This window comes from Bubalus bubalis, chromosome 9 (genome assembly GCF_019923935.1).
Source record: "Bubalus bubalis isolate 160015118507 breed Murrah chromosome 9, NDDB_SH_1, whole genome shotgun sequence".
NCBI classification, from domain to species: Eukaryota; Metazoa; Chordata; class Mammalia; order Artiodactyla; family Bovidae; genus Bubalus; species Bubalus bubalis.
This window is the reverse complement of record NC_059165.1, coordinates 102,504,419-102,523,025: the sequence shown is the minus strand read 5'-3', so window position 1 is coordinate 102,523,025 and position 18,607 is coordinate 102,504,419. Positions and strand designations below refer to the sequence as shown.

The 18,607-nt window shown below is 48.3% G+C and overlaps 1 protein-coding gene across 2 annotated transcripts in view; it reads left to right on the top strand.

Moving 5' to 3' along the window:
* The window catches only part of BRD4 (bromodomain containing 4), an 87,637-nt gene that overhangs the window by 38,209 nt on the left and 30,821 nt on the right, over positions 1 to 18,607 (top strand). For both annotated transcript variants that reach the window (XM_045166750.1, XM_045166751.1), the window contains exon 2: positions 15,756 to 16,074. In XM_045166750.1, coding sequence (XP_045022685.1) covers positions 15,790 to 16,074 — 285 coding nt within the window. In that variant the 5' untranslated portion in view covers positions 15,756 to 15,789. The remainder of the gene's footprint in view (positions 1 to 15,755; positions 16,075 to 18,607) is intronic.

Genomic DNA, 18,607 nt, shown 5'->3' with positions numbered 1-18,607 from the left:
TCTACAGGAGGAACCTTCTACATCTTTACAGTCAAGGTCAGTACTAACCTCATCAGGCTTTTAGGCCTCATCAAAATGTGGTACTGCGACTGAGGAACTGAATTTTAAATTTTTAATGAATTCTAATTAAAAATTTAAAACTGGTGCCACCATTTAGTTTTGGAGAACTTTAAGTATGTTTGGAACATCTTGGGCACGTGCATCTATTTTTTTCTTTCTTTGGCCATGCAGCATGGTATGCAAGATCTTGGTTCCCCAACCAGGGATTGAACCCGTGCCCTGTGAATGGAAGGTTGGCGCCCTAACCACTGGACCTCCAGGGAAGTCCGTGAATCTGCTTTAAACGTCAAATTTTATAAAATGTACACACAGATCAAATATTTTGAATGAAAATTTAGCTCCTGAATTGAGATGTGCTGAAGGTGTGGAGTACACACCAATTTAAGACATTTAGTATGAAAAATGTAAAATGTCTCAGATTCTCTTATGGTTACACATTGAAATGGAATTTTGAGTATATTGGGTTCCACGAAATATACTGTTAACTTCACCTTTTAGCATTATAATCTGGCTACAAGAAAATGAAGGTGCTTGAATGGTCACATTTATTTCTGTCAGACACATGTAGATAGGATGTAGGAGTGAAGAATCTTTTCCTCTGTGCGGCAGCCTGCACTGCCATCTTCTACCAGGTCCTTCTCTGACTTCTGGAGACTCCTGAAAACTTTTGGGCCCTGCTGTTTTTTTTTTTTTGTGTGTGAATTCTCAGCTGGATTCTCTTTCTCACTTCTGTCCTTCTGTCTTAATAAGGCCTGGGAGCACCTAAGCCCTGGGCACACCTCTTGAAGCCTTTGCTTCTCCACTGAGTGTTAGACTGGTGGAGGGAAGGGGCCCAGCCACATCTCATCTGTGTAAGGCATGTGGGGGATGGGAATTACATGGCAGCCCATCTGTGTTCCTGGTTAAACGGGTGGAGAACACTTCCTTGCTCCTCTTCTGTCTAGCTCTTGGCCCCAGGTCTGAAGCTGCACAAAGTTGTGGGGATCATTGGTGGGAGCGCACTGAGACCCTGGAGAAGATAGTGGGGTCACTGGCCCTGTTCAGTTTTGCTCTCTTCTGGTTGAGACATACCTGGCATGGAGTCTAGAAGAACTCAGGATTCCAGAGAGTTATGTGGAGAGATGGGGAAGGGCCACGGGCCTCAGTCTGCCCAGCATGTGGGTCTCCAGCTTTCCCCATGCACTGGGAAAACCAGTTACTAAATCCAGTGAATGCAGTTGGCATTCCCAGCCAGAGACGTGTGTGCACACATTTTTTTATTCAGTCATTCTGTGCACTGGACCTTGGTTTGAAGCTTCATGTGGGGTGTATGTTAGTTCCACATCCTTAAATATTTTTCCTGATAGTAATAGAAAAGTGGCAGAGAGTTCCAGAAAATACCATGGGTTTATTGGGAGTGTGGTAATCTATGCACTGGGGCAGGGGTTTTGGCTTCTGATGGGCTGAGAGCTCCTCACCAGTGAGCAACCCTTACTTTCCTAAGTGGACACTGGGGACAAGCTGACCTGATTGTGTCTAGCAGGGAGTAAACTTGGGCTGTGCAACAAGATCTGAGCCTGTGAGATTCTGCTGCAGCTGAGGTTCCCCAGGGCAGAGCACTGCCTGTGGCAAGACCCCCCTGCCCAGAGCACAGTGGCTGAAGAGATCATATGTGCCTGGTGAGGTTTGACCTTTTTCTCTCCAGCACCTGTATCCACCTTCCTGTCTGTCAGAGTTGGGGCACTTGACTTCTGTGAATCAGCTTTTGGTGGAAGTTAGGTGGAATTAATGACAAACAAAAACATCAGTTTTTACAAAGAAACAGATCTCTGTCACCTTTTTTTTTTTTTTTTTTTTTTGCTTCCCTTGCTGTTCTCATCTAAAGCAGTGTTGAGTTTTGTCCTTGATTGGCTTTGCACTCCGAAAGTAACTGAGATCGAGAGGAGGTTGGTTGTTTAAATCCACACATCCTTCTCAAGCTGACGTGGTGAGATTGTGAGGGCAAAAGTCAACACTGGATGTTTCCTGAGGGTAGAGACCTCCTTGCAGTGCATGGAAGTGGCTTGCCCTTGCCTGAGAGAAGCACCTGTCTGGAAATCAGTGCATTTTGGAGGCCAGGGCCCCTCGGCCTATTTCCCTGGGGCAGCTTGACTCTCAGAGCACCAGCCTTTACTGTAGCCTTGGCAGTGGATGTCTAGTTCAGACACTGTCAGCTCTCACTATTATTTGAGTTCTGTACCTGGTGAAAGGTGAGGGGAACAGGTCATCCTAGCTGGATCCTCTTCTTGAGAGTGCCTGCTAATGACAGATAATTCCTTTTTCTGAGATTTTTCTTTTAAAGTTCAGCTTCACAGTGAAGGTCAGAGGGTAGTATCATTAAAGAAGAGGTCACCCATAAGCGTTGGCTCTTCATCAAGGTAAACAGGCTCTCCTGCTTTGCTAAAGCCCGAGTCAGTGTGTGCCCTTGTCCTTGATTGATGCATCTGTTCCTGCCTCCTTGGTGGTCACGGCCGAAGATGTTGGGGTCATGGTGTCTTGGGAAGCTCTTGGCGTTAGCCCTCTTCCTGAACCCCATTTGTCCCCAGTAAGTGTGGTTTTAAAAAATATTTATTTAGCAGCACTCAGGGTCCCTAGTTGCAGCATGTGAACTCTTCAGTTGGGGCATGTGGGCTCTAGCTCCCTGACTAGGGATCAGACCTGGGCCCTCTGTGTTGGGAGCATCGTCATAATTGGACCACCAGGGAAGTCCGAGTTAAGTGTGGTTTTGAGTCTCCCTCTCAGCTTACATTCTGCTGCTTTGGAGAGAAGCTCAGCGCCATGATAGGCTTTTGTGGGATATCTCCAACCTTGTTAGCTTGGCCTTCTTGTGGAGGCTGCTTCTCATTTCAGGGAATGACTTTGTGGGAAAGTTGGTTGGGATGTTGCTGTTGCCACTTAAAGCAGACCTGTGTGCCTGTGAGCTGGCATGTTCTGGAACATTTCAGCCACAGACAGTAGACTGCCTCTCCCCCGTGTGGTGCTTCCTTTTGCCTGTTGCAGGTGGTTCATCATCTGCACTTCATACCTTCCTCTTGGCCTCCCAAATTCCCAAACAGCTCGACTTTGACCACTAGCTTGAAGGTTAACACTAACATGTTTTCCTGGTGTTTGGTGTTCTAGAAACACCACAGTTGTCTTTCTTGTACTAGTTTTAGTTTTAAATTTTGTTCATGAGGATCATGAACTTGCTTTTTATCTTTTTGTTGGAAATGGGAGGGTTATAGAGAATCAATGTGACAGTTCCAGAGAACCAGTGTAGCATCACCCTCAGAAGCTTTATGGTCTACATGCAGGTCACCCACAACACTACGTCAGCCTTGTTTGGCTAATCCTAGTTTCTCACTTCTCAGACATTTTCCTCGTTTCAGTACTTTCTCTGTGTTGTGAAATGAACACCATCTCTCATTCTTGCTGCCTTGCAGATTATTCAATTCTGCATTGTTCCCTATGCTTCCTTCCTACTGGGAAACTCGAATCTAGGCAGAGGAAGTGCCTGACCTCTCTGCCTGCCTTGGCTTTGCGATCTGCATGTCTCTGGCCATACTGGAGTCCACCTCTCAAAGCGAGCAGGAGTTTTCTGCATGAGACGAGTCTGTTCTGTTGGCATTACGTGTTGTAGTGTGGGTTAATCTTAGTGTTACATACATCAGAACAGCTCTTTTGGAAAATAAAATCACTAAAAATAAAAGGTTTAAAAGTAAAGGCAGATAGAATAGTAGGAGTAATAACTTTAAAAGAGGCAACCAGAAGAAAGTATCTCTCTTACCTTACCTATGAAGGGCACAACCTTAGACCTAGGTCCGTGGGAGTGGAGAGTTTGAATTAATGGCAGATTGTGTTTCTGTCAGTCTTCCAGCCTCTGATTTGCAGACTTGGGCAGGTCAAGGCTGCTTTGAGAAGCAGTGTCTGGAGGCCAGCTTACCAGGTAAAGAGGCAGACAGATCAAAACACCACCTCAGCAGAGGTCAGTGGGGACTTGTGAGAGGGGGGGCATATTGTTGGTTGGTTGGTTTTTAAATGTAAGTAGGTATAGTCACGGAGAAGGCAATGGCACCCCACTCCAGTGTTCTTGCCTGGAGAATCCCAGGGACGGAGGAGCCTGGTGGGCTGCCGTCGTCTATGGGGTCACACAGAGTCGGACACGACTGAAGCGACTTAGCAGCAGCAGTAGGTATAGTCATCCACAGAGCTGCCACCATGTCTCACTCCCATTTTATGGTTTCGGGTACACACCCAGTTGTCTGTCTTTACCTAATTTCATCTGTAATTGTGTATTCTGCTTTTCTAACATAGCACTCATGTCACTTAAGAGTTCCTTCATTTTGACACAAAGTCTAGAAATTTATGAAATGGGGTTGCAAACTAAGGCCTGCCGACTAGTCTGAATTTTACTGACACACAGCCACAGTTCCTCGTCCCAGGATTGTCAGCAGGCCGCTTTCATGATACAGCAACAGCAGAATGAAGTGTTACAAAGACTGTTTATCCTGCATAGCTGGCTGTATTTACTCTCTGGGAAAAATTAGCCTCCCCCTGCTGATGTATGTTTTAGTAGTTTTAGTCTTGTCCACATCAAAGTTTTGTTTTCTTTTTAACTGCATGCGCATCTCAGGAACACTTTAAATTCACAAATCATCTGTCCAGATTTAACCATCAACGCCATGATGTAAGCCGTATGTAACAATGGAGCCTTTTATTGGACCTCCAGCTGCTGGCAGCTTTCATAGGGAAGCTAAAGATGGTACACATTTTTCACTGCCCCTAATGTAATGTTTCTGCTGATTGGTTTCTAAAGCAGAGCAAGTGGTTTTCTGATTGGCGGGGTTGTGGCCTGCCCAGCCTTCTGGGTCCTGGTCTTCCGGCTGCAGGGTCCTCATGGGCCTGGTTCCCTCCAGTAGGGGACAGAGAGTATGAGTGAGTCTGTGCACGCTTAGCAGCATGGCTGACTCATTTCCACCTGGAGCTGCTGGGCTCAAGGCAGCTGCCAGCTTTGATTCTGAGGTGATGGGGCCCTGTTTGGCAAGTCCAGGGGTCAGGACATGTTCAAGCTGCAGGGAGGAGGATTAAGGCTTCTAAGAGCTTCCTCAGTGCATAGCCACTGGCCAGCCTCCAGACACCTCAGTCTGGCTGATGACATGATTGCTGTTCTCACCAGCCGTCTGAGCCGGTCAGATGGAAGAGGAATCCTGTTTGTGCTTCCCCACCGACACAGATCGCACAGAGAAACGGGCCTTCACTGTGAACAGGAAGCAGCTTCTCCTCTGGGACCAGGAGGAACATGCTTTCTGATATTGGTGTTCCATAACCATTGTAACTAACATTTCAGCAAAGTGTTCCTAGGACAGGCTACGATTTGCTGCACATTAACTAGTATTGAGAAATTGCCAGGTTTTTTGTTTTGTTTTGTTTTGTTTTTTTTTAACCAGAATCAAGGTCCCCTATCGCCTTCTGTGTCTCCTTCTTATAGAAGAGCCTTGTAGTAGTGAGGAGGGAATCTCCTTTGTCTGAAGGGTGCATGCTACTGTCAGCTTATACTTTCAAGAGATGCTGGGCTCATCTGGCATTGGCCTGCTTTTTTTCTTGGCATGAAACCAGTTAAAGCCACAGCCCCTCCAGCCCTTTACTGCTTGGGAAGCATAAATAATTTGGTCTCCACTCCCCTTGACCCTGCTCCCCATGGCATCAGCAGGGGAGTGTGCTGCTGATTTTACCTATGATGTTGTCCAAGTCACAGATGGCCAGGTGCTGTGAGAGTTACCTTGACTTTGGTACATTTGCAGGGGTTTAATTCTTCGGAAGCTAACCTCATTTACTTGAGGGTCATGTGACATTCAGCTGCTGCTGCAGAGAGCGCAAGTCTGTTGATTAAAATACATGCCAAGGGCTTCCCTGGTGGCTCAGTGCTAAAGAATTCGCCTTCCAGTGCAAGAGACACAGGTTCAGTCGCTGATCTGGGAAGATGCCACATGCTACAGAGCAACCAAGCCCCTGTGGCACCACTATAGAGCCAGTGCTCTAGAGCCTGGGAGCTACAACGAGAAGCCGCTGCGGTGAGAAGCCCGCACAGCACAGCCAGAGTGGAGCCCCTGCTTGCCTCAGCTAGAGAAAGCCCATGCAGCAACGAAGGGCCAGCACAGCTCAAATAAATTTTTTAAGAAATAACATGCCAGGATATGGAAATGGGGTGCCCTCAGCCAAACCACACTTTCTGGGCCCAGCAGTTGACTGGGCCTTTGCCCCTGGGCTTCATGAACAGAAGCAGCTGTGAAACAGAGCACTCAAGAGACGCACAGCCCTGGCTGACCTCCTGCTGACCAGACCACCACCCATTATGCTGCTTTGTTGCCAGGACGATGAAAGTGGTAATGCCACCACCTCCCTTGTATGCTTGCCTTGAGGATTAAGTGAGTGATCAGTACAGGGCATCAGCCCAGGAAGCAGCAGTTATCTGCTGACAGGCTTTTCTAGGTCCCAGCACAGATGTTGAGTATCGTCACTGTATCTCACAGGAGAGTTTGTGAGGCTTCCCAGTTAACCTGCACTGCTCCTGCCTTCTCTGGCATCTTACTGCCTATGTGCTTTGTCACTTTAATTCAGAGGCGAGTGAATGGACGGGAAGGAGTCAAGGTGGGGTCACTGGGCTTGTGGGCCCTCTGGGAGGCCAGGAGTTAGGGTGGAACTGCAAATACAAAGTGTAACTGTCAGCCTCTCTCCAGAGACAGAGCTGGGACTAAATCTCCAGGAATCAAGTCTTTCTCTTGTTCTCTCTCAGTTATTTTCAGAAGCCTAGACCCAAGCCTCTCCCATGTCTGTCTCACCTCCTACTAATCTCCAGGAAAGAAAATATTTCTGTTGAAATTTGAAAAACATTACAGTTGTATTGTCTGCTAAACAGTGTCCTTAGATGAATTGGAATGATAGCAAGCAATATTCTTCATAGCAGGTGTAATTAATCAGGGGACTGTAAACATAGGAAAAGAACTGGCATTTTGGACTTCCTGGTGGTTTACTGGTTAAGAATACAGCTGCCACTGTGTAGGGGACAAGGGTTCAGTCACTGGTCCAGAAGATTCCACATGCTGCCAGGCAGCTAAGCCTGTGTGCCCTAGAGCCTACGCTCTGCAGTGAGAGAAACTACCGCAGCGCAAAGCCTGCACACCAGAACTCTAGCCCCCTCTCGCCACTAGAGAAAGCCTGCGAGCAGCAATGAAGACCCAGTGCAGACAAAAATAAATAGAATTGACATTTTAACTTTTATGAGTCAACCCAGAGGTTCCCATACTTTAGTTCACGGCAATAGTAGCATATCACTTTTTTTAACCATGATATTAGGCCACAAGGAATACCTAACAAGCTTGTTATTGGATAGTTAGGTACAAACAACAAAGTAAGTACTAATATCCCAACAACAGTTTACACCTGTTTGAGGAAAACACATGAATTGAAAGGAAAAAATATTATATTCTTGCATTACTACAGCCAGTTGCTTATGGAATATGTGTGCCTGTTGGCTACAGCACAACTCCTTAAACCTTAGAACTAGAACCTTAAGACATCTGTCACCCACATTGTCTATCCTGTGTTGAATTTTACATGGTACAGCCGTCCCTTGGTATCTGTTGAGGATTCCGTTTTAGGACACACGGCCACACAATCACACCCACTGGCCAGGCACCCACATCCAGAGGTGCTCGAGTCTCTTACATTGCAGCAACATGGACAGACTAGAGATTATCATGCTGAGTGAAGTAAGTCAGAAAAAAACCGAATATCATATGATCATTGCACATATCATTTCACTTGTACGTGCAATCCAAAAAAATTGATACAAGTGAACTTAGTTATAAAACAAATCCAATCACAGATGTAGAAAACACTGTTACCAGTGGGGGGAGGGGGGGAGGGTTAGATTGGAAGGTTTGGAATGACATACGCACTGGTCTATAGAAGATAGAGAACTTTTAAGGACCCACTGTGCAACACAGCTCTACTCAGTACTCTGTAATGACCTTTACAGGCAAAGAGTCTAAAGCAGCGTCAGGGAGTTCCCTGGTGGTCCGGTGGCTTGGGCTCTGCACTGCCAATGCAGGGAGCTCAGGTTTGTTCCCTAATCAGGGGACTAGATCCCACATGCCTCAGCTGGGAGTTTGCACGTTGCAACTAAAGATCCCACATGCTGCAGTGAAGATGAAAGACCTGTGTCCTGCAACTAAGACCCAACACAGCCAAGAAATCAGTATTAAGAAAGAGTTGGTATACGTATAAATGGAACTGATTCACTTTGTTGTACAACAGAAACTAACACAACATTGTAAATCAGCTAGACTCCAATAAAGAAAATTTGATGGCATAGTGTTTGCATATAACCAACTGTGTGTCCTCTCCTATACTTTAAATCGTCTCTAGGTTATTTATAGCTAATGCAAGTAAACATTATGAAAGTAATTTAGACGGTGTAAATTCTGTGTTGCCAGTGCATACCAGTTCAAATTTTGCTTTTTAGAACTTTCTAGAATATTCCCCCCCCCCCCCCCAATATTGTTGATCTGCTGTTGGTGGAATCTGCAGATAAGAAGGACCAGCTGTATTTGCTTTTTTTATGACAGTAACTGCTGAATGCAGGCTTTGGAAGATGGGACATTGTTGAATGTAGTAGGGTGTAACATTATCAATTACCTTGCACTGATAGTTCCCACTGTGACACTCTGTGGTGCCTCAGCAGTCAGTCTTTGAACCAGGACACTGACCATCCAGGTTTTCTTCATCTTTTTCATCTTCCTCTAAACTGGGAACATGCTGTAAGATAACTGTTGGGAGTAGATCCCGAATTGGACACCCTGTGGGGTCTTTCAGCCTTCTTTGGGTTGAAAACAATAGGTGAAATCCTCTTCCTGTCCCTTGACCTTCCCCTGTCTCAGCTCAGTACCTGGTGGCTCCTGCCTCTCAGCCACAGGTGAGTGTGGAATCAGGGGACAGCATTTTTGAATCTTTCAGCTGTAAAACTTTGGTTGAATTAGTTGAAGGCCATTTATACTTTGTCATGAGAATTTAATTAATAAATTCCTCCATATCTGCAGATTGATAAGTTTGACTTTTCAGCCTCCTCTCTCTAAAGAGAGCTCTGGTGCTGAGAGTTGTTCATTTCCTGTAGGACTCAGGGGCAGACAGAGAGCCACCCTGTGTTCACACTCGTGATTTACCCTGTCCCTGCGCATCCCATCTTCTGCATCTGTAAACAGCATGCTGCGGTGTGCAGGTATAGTTGAGGATGAAACTATATTCCAGGCAGGAATGAGATTCTTTATAGTCTTTACCTCCCGGCGTCCCTAGAATCAGACCTCAGTGCCTCTTCCACCTCCCTTGCCCCTTTCGCTGTCTTCCCTGCCCCGCAGTCAGGGACTTAGGGAGGACACGAGGCCAGCGTGGCCACATGCTCCTGTGTGTCCTCCTTTCGGCTCTGCACGTGCACTGGTGTCTCTCCTGCCTCCAGGCCTGTGCCTGTGTTACTGTGTCAGTGGCACCTTCCCCAGGCCATCACAAGCCTTGTCTCTCTCCACCTTCCCCACCACAGGCGTGCCCATCCTTGGTGTCGGTGGTCACAGCAACCCTGCCATTCTTTTTCACAGTACTCGCCCAAGTGTTGCTTAATCACTCGGAGGACATCATGTGGACTACAGAGTCCCCAAGCATGGCTTGTAACTCAGATGGGATGCATTGGCTGAGCAAGTGAGACTATAGGAGTCACATTTTCCATGTGAGAATGCTAGCTGGTTTCCTTTTCCAGAGTTTTGAAACTGAGCTAGAAGCCCCAGAGTAACTGACCATTGTGTGTGGTCAGTGTAGGGTGACGTCAGTACTTGAGTCATTCAGTAAATACCTGCTGTGTGTTAGGAGGACAAGAGTGAAGTAAAGATGGCCCTAGGGCTCGCAGCTGCATGTATGGGGGAGGCTGACCATCAAAACCATGAGACAGATCAGGGAAGCACCAGATACAGCAAATGAAAGTTGTAAAGGTGACAAGAGAAGGGGCCCATTGTGGCCACCGTGTTGTTCGGAGTATTGATACTAGGCGCTGGGACAGTGCAGGCTAGGGGTGACTACTGTGGGACCATTGTACTTGAGATGGCAACCCAGTTGGATCTGTACCTTAGAAAAGGCATCCTGGCTCTCACACAGCGCTGCTCACCAGTGCCTCTCTTGGCCCATAACAGATTAGAGATTCTTGTTGGTTTCCCTGGTGTTCTTGCCACAGTATGAATGAATGGCTTCTGAAAGTTTCCTAAGGAGTGTACTTGCCCAGTTCTTACAGGCTTGAAAGGATGTTTTGGTTTCTGTCATAGACATACTGGTTTAAAATAGAGATGACTCAAGGTTAAAGGGTCAGATTTTCTGTAGAAAAAGTATTCATTTTTTTGAGCAGGAAATTTAACTTCCTTGGCCCAAAGGCCCCTGTGGGCCTGGCTTGAAGGTGAAGGAAAATGGTTGTGTCCAGAGCCCACTGTGCTTTGACTTTGCTGAGAGTCCACTTGAAAAGAGAAAAGGCACAGCCCAGCCCTGAAGCTTTAGAAGTCATTTACTTTGACTCCCTCTTGCCTTGGGGACACTGCTTGAAGATTTCCAGAATGTCATTACTTAATGGAAAACATGGGGCTGTTTCCTCCTGGTGGGATGTGCTTGGCTCCACCCTCTGGCGGCTTGCATTCTTGTAGCCCATAGAGCTCCACTGCCCTAGAGCCAGACTGTCTCCTTCAGGGTGGGGTGGCTCCTGTCCCTTGCCTGCTGTAACTCACCTGGCTCGGGCTTGGCTGTGTAATTCGAGAGCTTCTTTCTGGGAGACATCTAAGAGGAGAAACCAGACTGTGCATCAATCTTTATCCTCATAGCTTAATTCCTCCCTTCATCATGGGTCACAGTTAACATTAGTCCCCTTGTGCTCCTCTGGACATGTTGGTCCTGCTGCATAGAAACCCTCCCCCAGCCAACTCCACGTGTTCTTTTTTTTTTTTTTTTTAATAAATTTATTCTCCATGTGTTCTTAGATCCCACTGACATATTTCCTTATCTGTGTGCTGCCCCTCTGTCAATGCTTATGTCCCGCACTCAGCATATCCTATATCTCTGTGTGTCTTGCTTGTGGCCACCAAACTAAAGGCTCCTGGCCAGCTGGTGTGTTGCCTGTGTCATTTGTCCTTCTGTCTCCCCCGTATTGGCCCAAAACCCCAGTTTCTGTTTCTGCCCAGTAAATGATTACCTCCATTCACTTACCTGTGGAGGGCTTCGAGGGAACGCTGCATAGTCTCCGCCGTCTTGGGGATGCCTCTCCGTCTTCCCTCACTCTTCCAGCAGTTTCCTGCACATTTTCCTAGCCTACTGGCTTCCCCGGGCTTCCCTAGTAGCTCAGCTGGTAAAGAATCTGCCTGCAATGCAGGAGACCCCCAATTCAATTCCTGGATTGGGAAGATATTTGCTGGAGAATGGATGGGCTACCCACTCCAGTGTTCTTGAGCTTCCCTGGTGGCTCAGCTGGTAGAGAATCCACCTGCAATGCCAGAGACCTGAGTTTGATCCCTGGGTTGGGAAGATCCCCTGGAGAAGGGAACATGTACACATTCCAGTATTCTGGCCCGGAGAACTCCATGGACTGTATAGTCCATTGGGTCGCAAAAAGCCGGATACGACTGAGCGACTTTCACTGGCTTCCCCACCGGGAACCTGCAGTAGGTCTCGCCTGGCTCCCCTCTGAAGAGGATCACAGGGCAAGACCAGGTTGCCCTTACAACTCCTACTTTATTTTTGTCATGTCCTATCTTGATACTTGTATCCTTTACTGTGTGGTTTTTTTTTTTTTTTTAGTTTACTGTTTTGTTTGTAGTACCTTTATTTTGAAAGGAAACTAAATCAGGAGTCACACGTGGATATTCAGTAACATTAGAAACCATGAGAGCAAAACAGTGTTGTTAAATTTCATCCAGAAAATAGTATTATTGTCTGCTGACACCTCTAAGTACAACCTTTAACACTGGTACAAACAGGAGCTTTTCTTATCAATGCTGGGGTAAGAATAAAAAGAAATGAAGAGGGGAATAAGTAAGTAAATGGCAGCTACCTAAAGGCAGTCTGCACTCGCCTGCTGCCATCAGGGACGCAGTTCTGTGAACTCGCCTGCCTGAACTTTGCCATGCCTTATTACTCTGCGGGTGGCTGTAAGACCTAGCTTCTGTGAGATTGAGGTCCCATTCTTTTATCAGCTAAACCTCAGAACTAGAGAAATTTCTTCTCTCTTCCTTGTCACTCACTTCAGGAGTGAAGGCATGCTTTTTGTGTGCAAGGTTCCACACGCGGCCAAATGCAGCTTCCAGGGGGCTGCCCTCCACATCCTGCTTCACCTGAGGTCAGCAGTGACATGCTCTCAGCCAGATTCCTCCCTTCCTCCCGAGTCACACTCAGTGTTGGGTGATTCAGCCTAAGCCCTTGTCCTCTCCACCTCTGTTCTCTGAGCACTCTTTCTGATGACTCCACACCTTATCCCACCCAGCCTTTGGAGGCTTCCCCTCCCTGAATCTGTATGTGACCTTCCTCCTTTCACTGGGGTGTGTTTACTCACCTTAAGGCTCCAGTGTCCACCCCGTCCTCTCCAGGCTCCCAGCCCGGTGTGCTTTATGTACCTCCCTCCCATTAGGAGCATCTCCATCCCCACTGTCCCACCACAGCTCATTGCATGACACGTTTTCAGGACCACATGGCCCTTAGTTCTGGCCATTCTTGTACCAGAAGTCCGCTTGGTGGAGAAAGGAAAGTGCCTTGTATCCTCAGCGCCTGAGGCAGACCTGTCCTGTCACATCTGCCTTTGGAAACTATCGTATTTCAGTAGCTGTGGTCCTGAGAGCTTGTTGTGCTATTGCAGTGTTCACTGGCCCACCAGCAGATTAAGTTGCTTCTGGAAATGCCCCTTCGTGGGCCTCAGCTCCTAGCACACTGCTGTCATGGCTTGGAGGATGCTTTCCGCAGGCTGCTGGCCCATCAGTCTCCATCACACTTTTATGCCGGACACCTATCTGGTTTTAACTCTGGGTGCCCCTTCTCCATCTCCAGCACCATATGTGCAGGAGAGGTACCAGGAATCAGCTTTGCACCTGCAAAACGCTTTTTCCTGTAAGCGTTGTTAGAACTGGGTTGGTGTTCTCCTTGTAGAGAACTTAGAGGTTGCTGTAGGAGCTGTCCCTTCCTTCTTGGGTCTTGGAAGTTAGCTGGAGGGCATAAACCTTAAAGTCTTACTAGCATATTGGGAGCAGCTGGACATCATTGAATAGACGCATGACCACCTCTAGACACCTGACTGGCACTGCTGTAACACACCCTTCCTCTAGCACTAACAGTGTTGACCTTTCCTGTGAGTTAAATGATGAATCACTTATTCAGAGTGATGGATTTTTGTTTGTTTGAGTGATTGGTATCCCATCTCAGAATAGGCAAATGGCACTCTTTCCTGGTGGTTCAGAGGTTAAAGCGTCTGCCTGCAGTGCGGGAGACCTGGGTTTGATCCCTGGATCGAGAAGATTCCCCCGGAGAAGGAAATGGCAACCCACTCCAGGACTCTTGCCTGGAGAATCCCATGGACGGAGGAGCCTGGTGGGCTACAGTCCATGGGGTCGCAAAGAGTCGGACACGACTGAGTGACTTCACATTCACTTTTACTCTTAAGTTTTATATCTATATGGTGAAAGGGGGTAGAGAACAATTCTTCCTCTTAAAGCAAACAAGGATTCAGATTCCTAGGATCCACAGTCTGCCATGTGATGGCCATGGGCTCCCCACGTGGGTTCCTGCCCCCGCATCAGCCTTTTCTTCAGAGCAGCGCTCTCTTCTTGGATTCTCTAGCCACTTGATAGCTAGGTCTGTAGTCAGCAAGAGCACCCTGGGAGGAAAGCGGTCTCCCTGGCCGTGTCGGCTTTGTCAGGCCTCAGACCAAGAGGTTCAGCTCTCCACCCCCTCCCCGCCATGACGGACTTCACTACTGAGTTGCTTTTATGTAGTGAGTTCTCACCTTGTGCATTTAAAAATTCGGTGATTTGCCAGTCCTTCCTTGGAAGGACTAATGCTGAAGCTAAAGCTGCAATACTTTGGCCATCTGATGTGAAAAGCTGACTCATTGGAAAATACCTTCTTGCTGGGAAAGAGTGAAGGCAAAATGAGAAGGGGGCAGCAGAGGATGAGATGGTTAGATAGCATCACCGACTCAGTAAACTTGAATTTGAGCAAATTCGGGAGATACTGGAGGACAGAGGAGCCTGGCTTGCTGTAGTCCATGGGGTCACAAAGAGACATGACTTAGTGACAGAATAACAGCAGTAACATTTGGCCAGAACTGCATTTATGGAAACCATTGTGAAAACCTTGTTTTAAATTACACTTGGACTGAACCAGAATGCCTAGTATGTGCTGAGCATCTTCCAGAAAGAAAGCTGGGACAGAGCCAAACAGCTTGCCCCATTTTTTCTTGTCCCCTCTGCCTGCCAGAGTCCTGTCGTCCCTCTTTGCCTAAGCCCTTGCCTGACTTCCTCAGCTTACCCTCACTGAACTCCTGGGTTTATTACTGGAGTTGCTTGTTACATGGAAGCAGCTCCTGCCTCACTTTCTGATTGTTCCTTCTTGCTAGTAGTAAAGTGTCAGAAAAGTACTGCACAAGAGTGCAAATGATCAATATGCTTTTAAGCAGATGTTTCTTCTCATTAAAAGCGTGAAGAGTAAGGAGTGGGTTACTGTGTTTTCTGAGGGGCCATTTGACATTAAAAACATGAACCCACTGCCCTGTGGTTGTCCTATAGAATAACTGGACAGGTGCACAAAGCCAGCGTTGCAAGAATGTCCATAGTATGGCTTGAAGCAGGGGTTGTTGGGGGCAGTGCATAGACAGAGTGCTAATAAGGCACTGATTGGGGTGGGGGGGGTCACATGTGCTGTCCCCCACCCCAAGCCCCCAGAGAATCACAGGAAGTGCCCCTCTATCCCTTTATAAACAAACTTTGAAAAGCTGGTTAATAAAACAGTAGGTCAAGTATGGATTCATTTTTATGTTATCAGCAGTTACCGTGTGGTATTTCTTTAATCTCCAAACCTACATTATGTAAGTTACCAAGAAATATTTTTCGTAAGTGAGCACTCAGCAGCGGATTGTGTGGGCTAAAAAAGGTTCAGGCAGTCTGGCCTTCCTGCTTGGCCCCCACTCACCAAGTGCAATTACTGACATGGCTAGATGTTTCATAAGCCACAAATATAAACAAAAATTTTAATGAAGAGATAATTTGAGGCTTGTAAATCATCCTCTCTCACAGTGCCCCCTAAAAACTCAGAGGTGAAAACTTGGTTTGTTGTTTATTGTATCCACCTTCCCCTGAACTCCTTAGCTCCCACAGCCCCTTTCAGCCCCTGGCTGACTCTAGACTCCATGGCCTGGCCCTCAAAGTTGATTCCTGGTTCTCTTCCCTACTGGATGATGAATCTTTGAGGGGAGCAGACAGTGGGGCCCTTTTAGTCAGTGCCTGGAGTGTCTCTGCAGCCCACCCAGTTGGTCTTCATCAGAGGGGCTCAGCCTTTGGAGGCCACAGCCCTCGGGGCTGTGTCATTGTGAATGGCTCCGCTTTGCTGCCTCATCTCTGACAGTGGCTTTTCCTTTGTAGATTGCCCGGTGAAGAATGTGATGGGATCAGTAGCATGTCTGCGGAGAGCGGCCCTGGGACGAGATTGAGAAATCTGCCAGTAATGGGGGATGGACTAGAAACTACCCAGATGTCTACAACGCAGGCCCAGGCCCAACCCCAGCAAGCCAACACAGCCAGCACCAACCCCCCTCCTCCGGAGACTTCCAACCCCAACAAGCCCAAGAGGCAGACCAACCAACTGCAATATCTGCTCAAAGTGGTGCTCAAGACACTATGGAAACACCAGTTTGCGTGGCCTTTCCAGCAGCCTGTGGATGCCGTCAAGCTAAACCTCCCTGTGAGTAACCTGGGCAGGGTCCAGGGCTGCCTTCCTCCAGGTCTCCTCCTGTGTTGCTCCTGTAAGGGTGGATTGATGGGAGGGTGGAGCCAAACTCCAGTATCCTTGAGTGAGGGGTTTTAGCAGTCCTGATGAATGGAAGTGGGGAAAGAGAGGAGAGGTGCTGACTGAATTAAATAGTAACTGGTTTTTTTGATACTACGATTCTGGGACATGTTGTGTGATGAGATTGAAATAGAAGTGGAGGGTTGCTTGCAGTTTGCCCTTGCTTCGGGAGACCTGAAGTGGGGTCACTTGGTGGTCCAGGCCCTCCCTCCTCAGGCTTGGTCGGCCAGACCGACCCAGTAGGTTCAGCAGACGTGGTTGGTCAGATTCTGAGAAGAATTGGCTTGCTGCAGTACCTGTTCTGGTACTGGCATCCTTGTTGTCACCCAGAGCATGGGCAGGGAAAGGTGGCAGGATGGAGCCAGGTACACGGAGGTGGCCTGGATTGGAGGGGGGTGTGTTGTGGCCATGCTACACCTGCTGTTGTTCTTTTGTGCCCCTGTTCCTCTCCTTTTTGCTTTGTGAGCTCTCTGTTCCCCACATTCCTAGCAAATGGCTTTGGAAACTCAACTTCTGCCTTTAACTGAACCTTGGGGAGGAAACAGGATAACGTGTTAATTTTTTCTTTCTTCAAAGCATCAAGGACTAATTGTCTTTAAATTGTCTTCTGTTGTTTGCCAAATCCCACACACACCTGGACAAGGGCGTTGAAATTAGATGATTGTTGCAGCTGACCCAGATGTGAATCTGCGAGTCAGAGCTGCACTGGTGCAGGACCCCAGCCTCTGCCGGGCACCTGGTCTCAAGGAGGAGGGGCCCATCAGTGCAACCTTCCTTGCTTGACGGTCGCTGTATCTCTGACAGCTGTCCGGTACTGTCTGTCCATTGAATACCCATCGTGTGCACTCAGGAGAGTCAGGTGGGGGTGCTTCAGGCTCGGGTCATGAACTGGTGGAGGAAAGCCGGTGGGAACAAAAGAAGTGTCCTCATGGAATCTGGGCTCCAAAGGTTGCTCTCCTCATTGACCACACCAGGAGTAGAGGCATTGAGCCCATCACTGTAAGGAGGCTTTTGGGAGAGCTTGCGGTACCAGCTTCTAGCTACACTAAGGGGTGGGCTGTGCAGGATCCACAGGTGAGGTGACCTTCCTAGAGCACATGCAAAGAATGGGGAGAGAAGGCGCTGCGGTTGGAATCCAAAGGGGCCCACAGCTTTTATAGCACTGGAGGGAGCAGGAGGCTAGGAGGGTCACCAACAGAGAGCAGCCTCTCAGGTGTCCACATCAGAGACTACAGGAAGGTCAGAGAGCTGAGGATTCCACCCTGACCCTCCTGTTGGCCTTTAGGAGGGCATTGGTGACCTTAGGAAGCTGTGGCGCAGTAGTAGAAACCAGATTCGCAGCAGTGTGGACAAGAAGGTGAGGATGTGAAGCCACCGGTTCAAGAAATTTGGCTTTGAAGGGAAAGTGTGGCAGGGCCAGGTGGAGGAGGGAGGGGTTGGTTTGTTCAGGTGAACGCGGAGGGAGCAGAGGCACAGAGAGCTAAGAGGGTAAAGACTGAGCAGAAAGGGGGTTGGGGGACCGGAGATCCTGAGAAGGCGGCCTGCCAGCCAGTGGGACAGACAAAGGTGTGCGTGGGCTGGCAGGCTAAGGGGTTTGGGAGTTTGAGGTCATTCTCTGAAGTGGAGGCCAAGCTCCCCTGGGGCTCCAGTGTGACTTGGTGTCACCCTCAGCAGCTCCCATGGAGGAAGAAGAGGCTGGGGGGTGGTGGCACTGATCTGGTGCCTTCACAGAGGTGGCCGAGCTAGGGGCTAACCCAGAGGGCTGGGGCAGGGCTCTTTGGCTGGGAACGGTGTCATACTGAAGCCCAGTTTCCAGGGACAGCCCCCTCCCCAGGAAGTAGGAATAGGGCCATCTCAGGGAAGAGTTTATTCTTTTTCTATTTTCTGATCCCTTCCAGATCTTTACCTGTGTCTCGGCCTCTGGTCCCTGCTGGCCTTATTGGAATGCCTGCTTCTGTCATTCCATACATGTGTGCAGATGGGTGGTCGTCTTGCCCCTTAAGCCCCCGCCTCCCTTTCAGTACCCGCCGCCCTCACCTGTCACTGTCTCATTTCCTCCTCCCTGCTGTCCTCAGCTACTGTCTTGTTGGGCCTCATACCACTTTCGGCACCCCACAGCCAGTTCAAGCACCTGACACCAGTCTGAGGTGGTGACCCCACGATCTTGGGCCATGGACTAGCATCTGAGTTTCCCCCAGGGCAGATATATTTGGACTTGGTTCTCTTGCGAAAGGTGGTCAGAGCAAATACAGTGTAGAAAGTCGGGTTCAGTCTCCTCTTGAGGCCTGTTTGCCAGGGTACTTAGGCCTGTGCCTGCAGCCCCATTTGGGGCAGGGGTGTGAGCTGTGCCAGCTCTCAGGTGTATGCCAGCAGCTTCTGTTCCTTTCTCGTGGGTGTCAGAGCAACTCAGAACCTCACACCCTTGGCT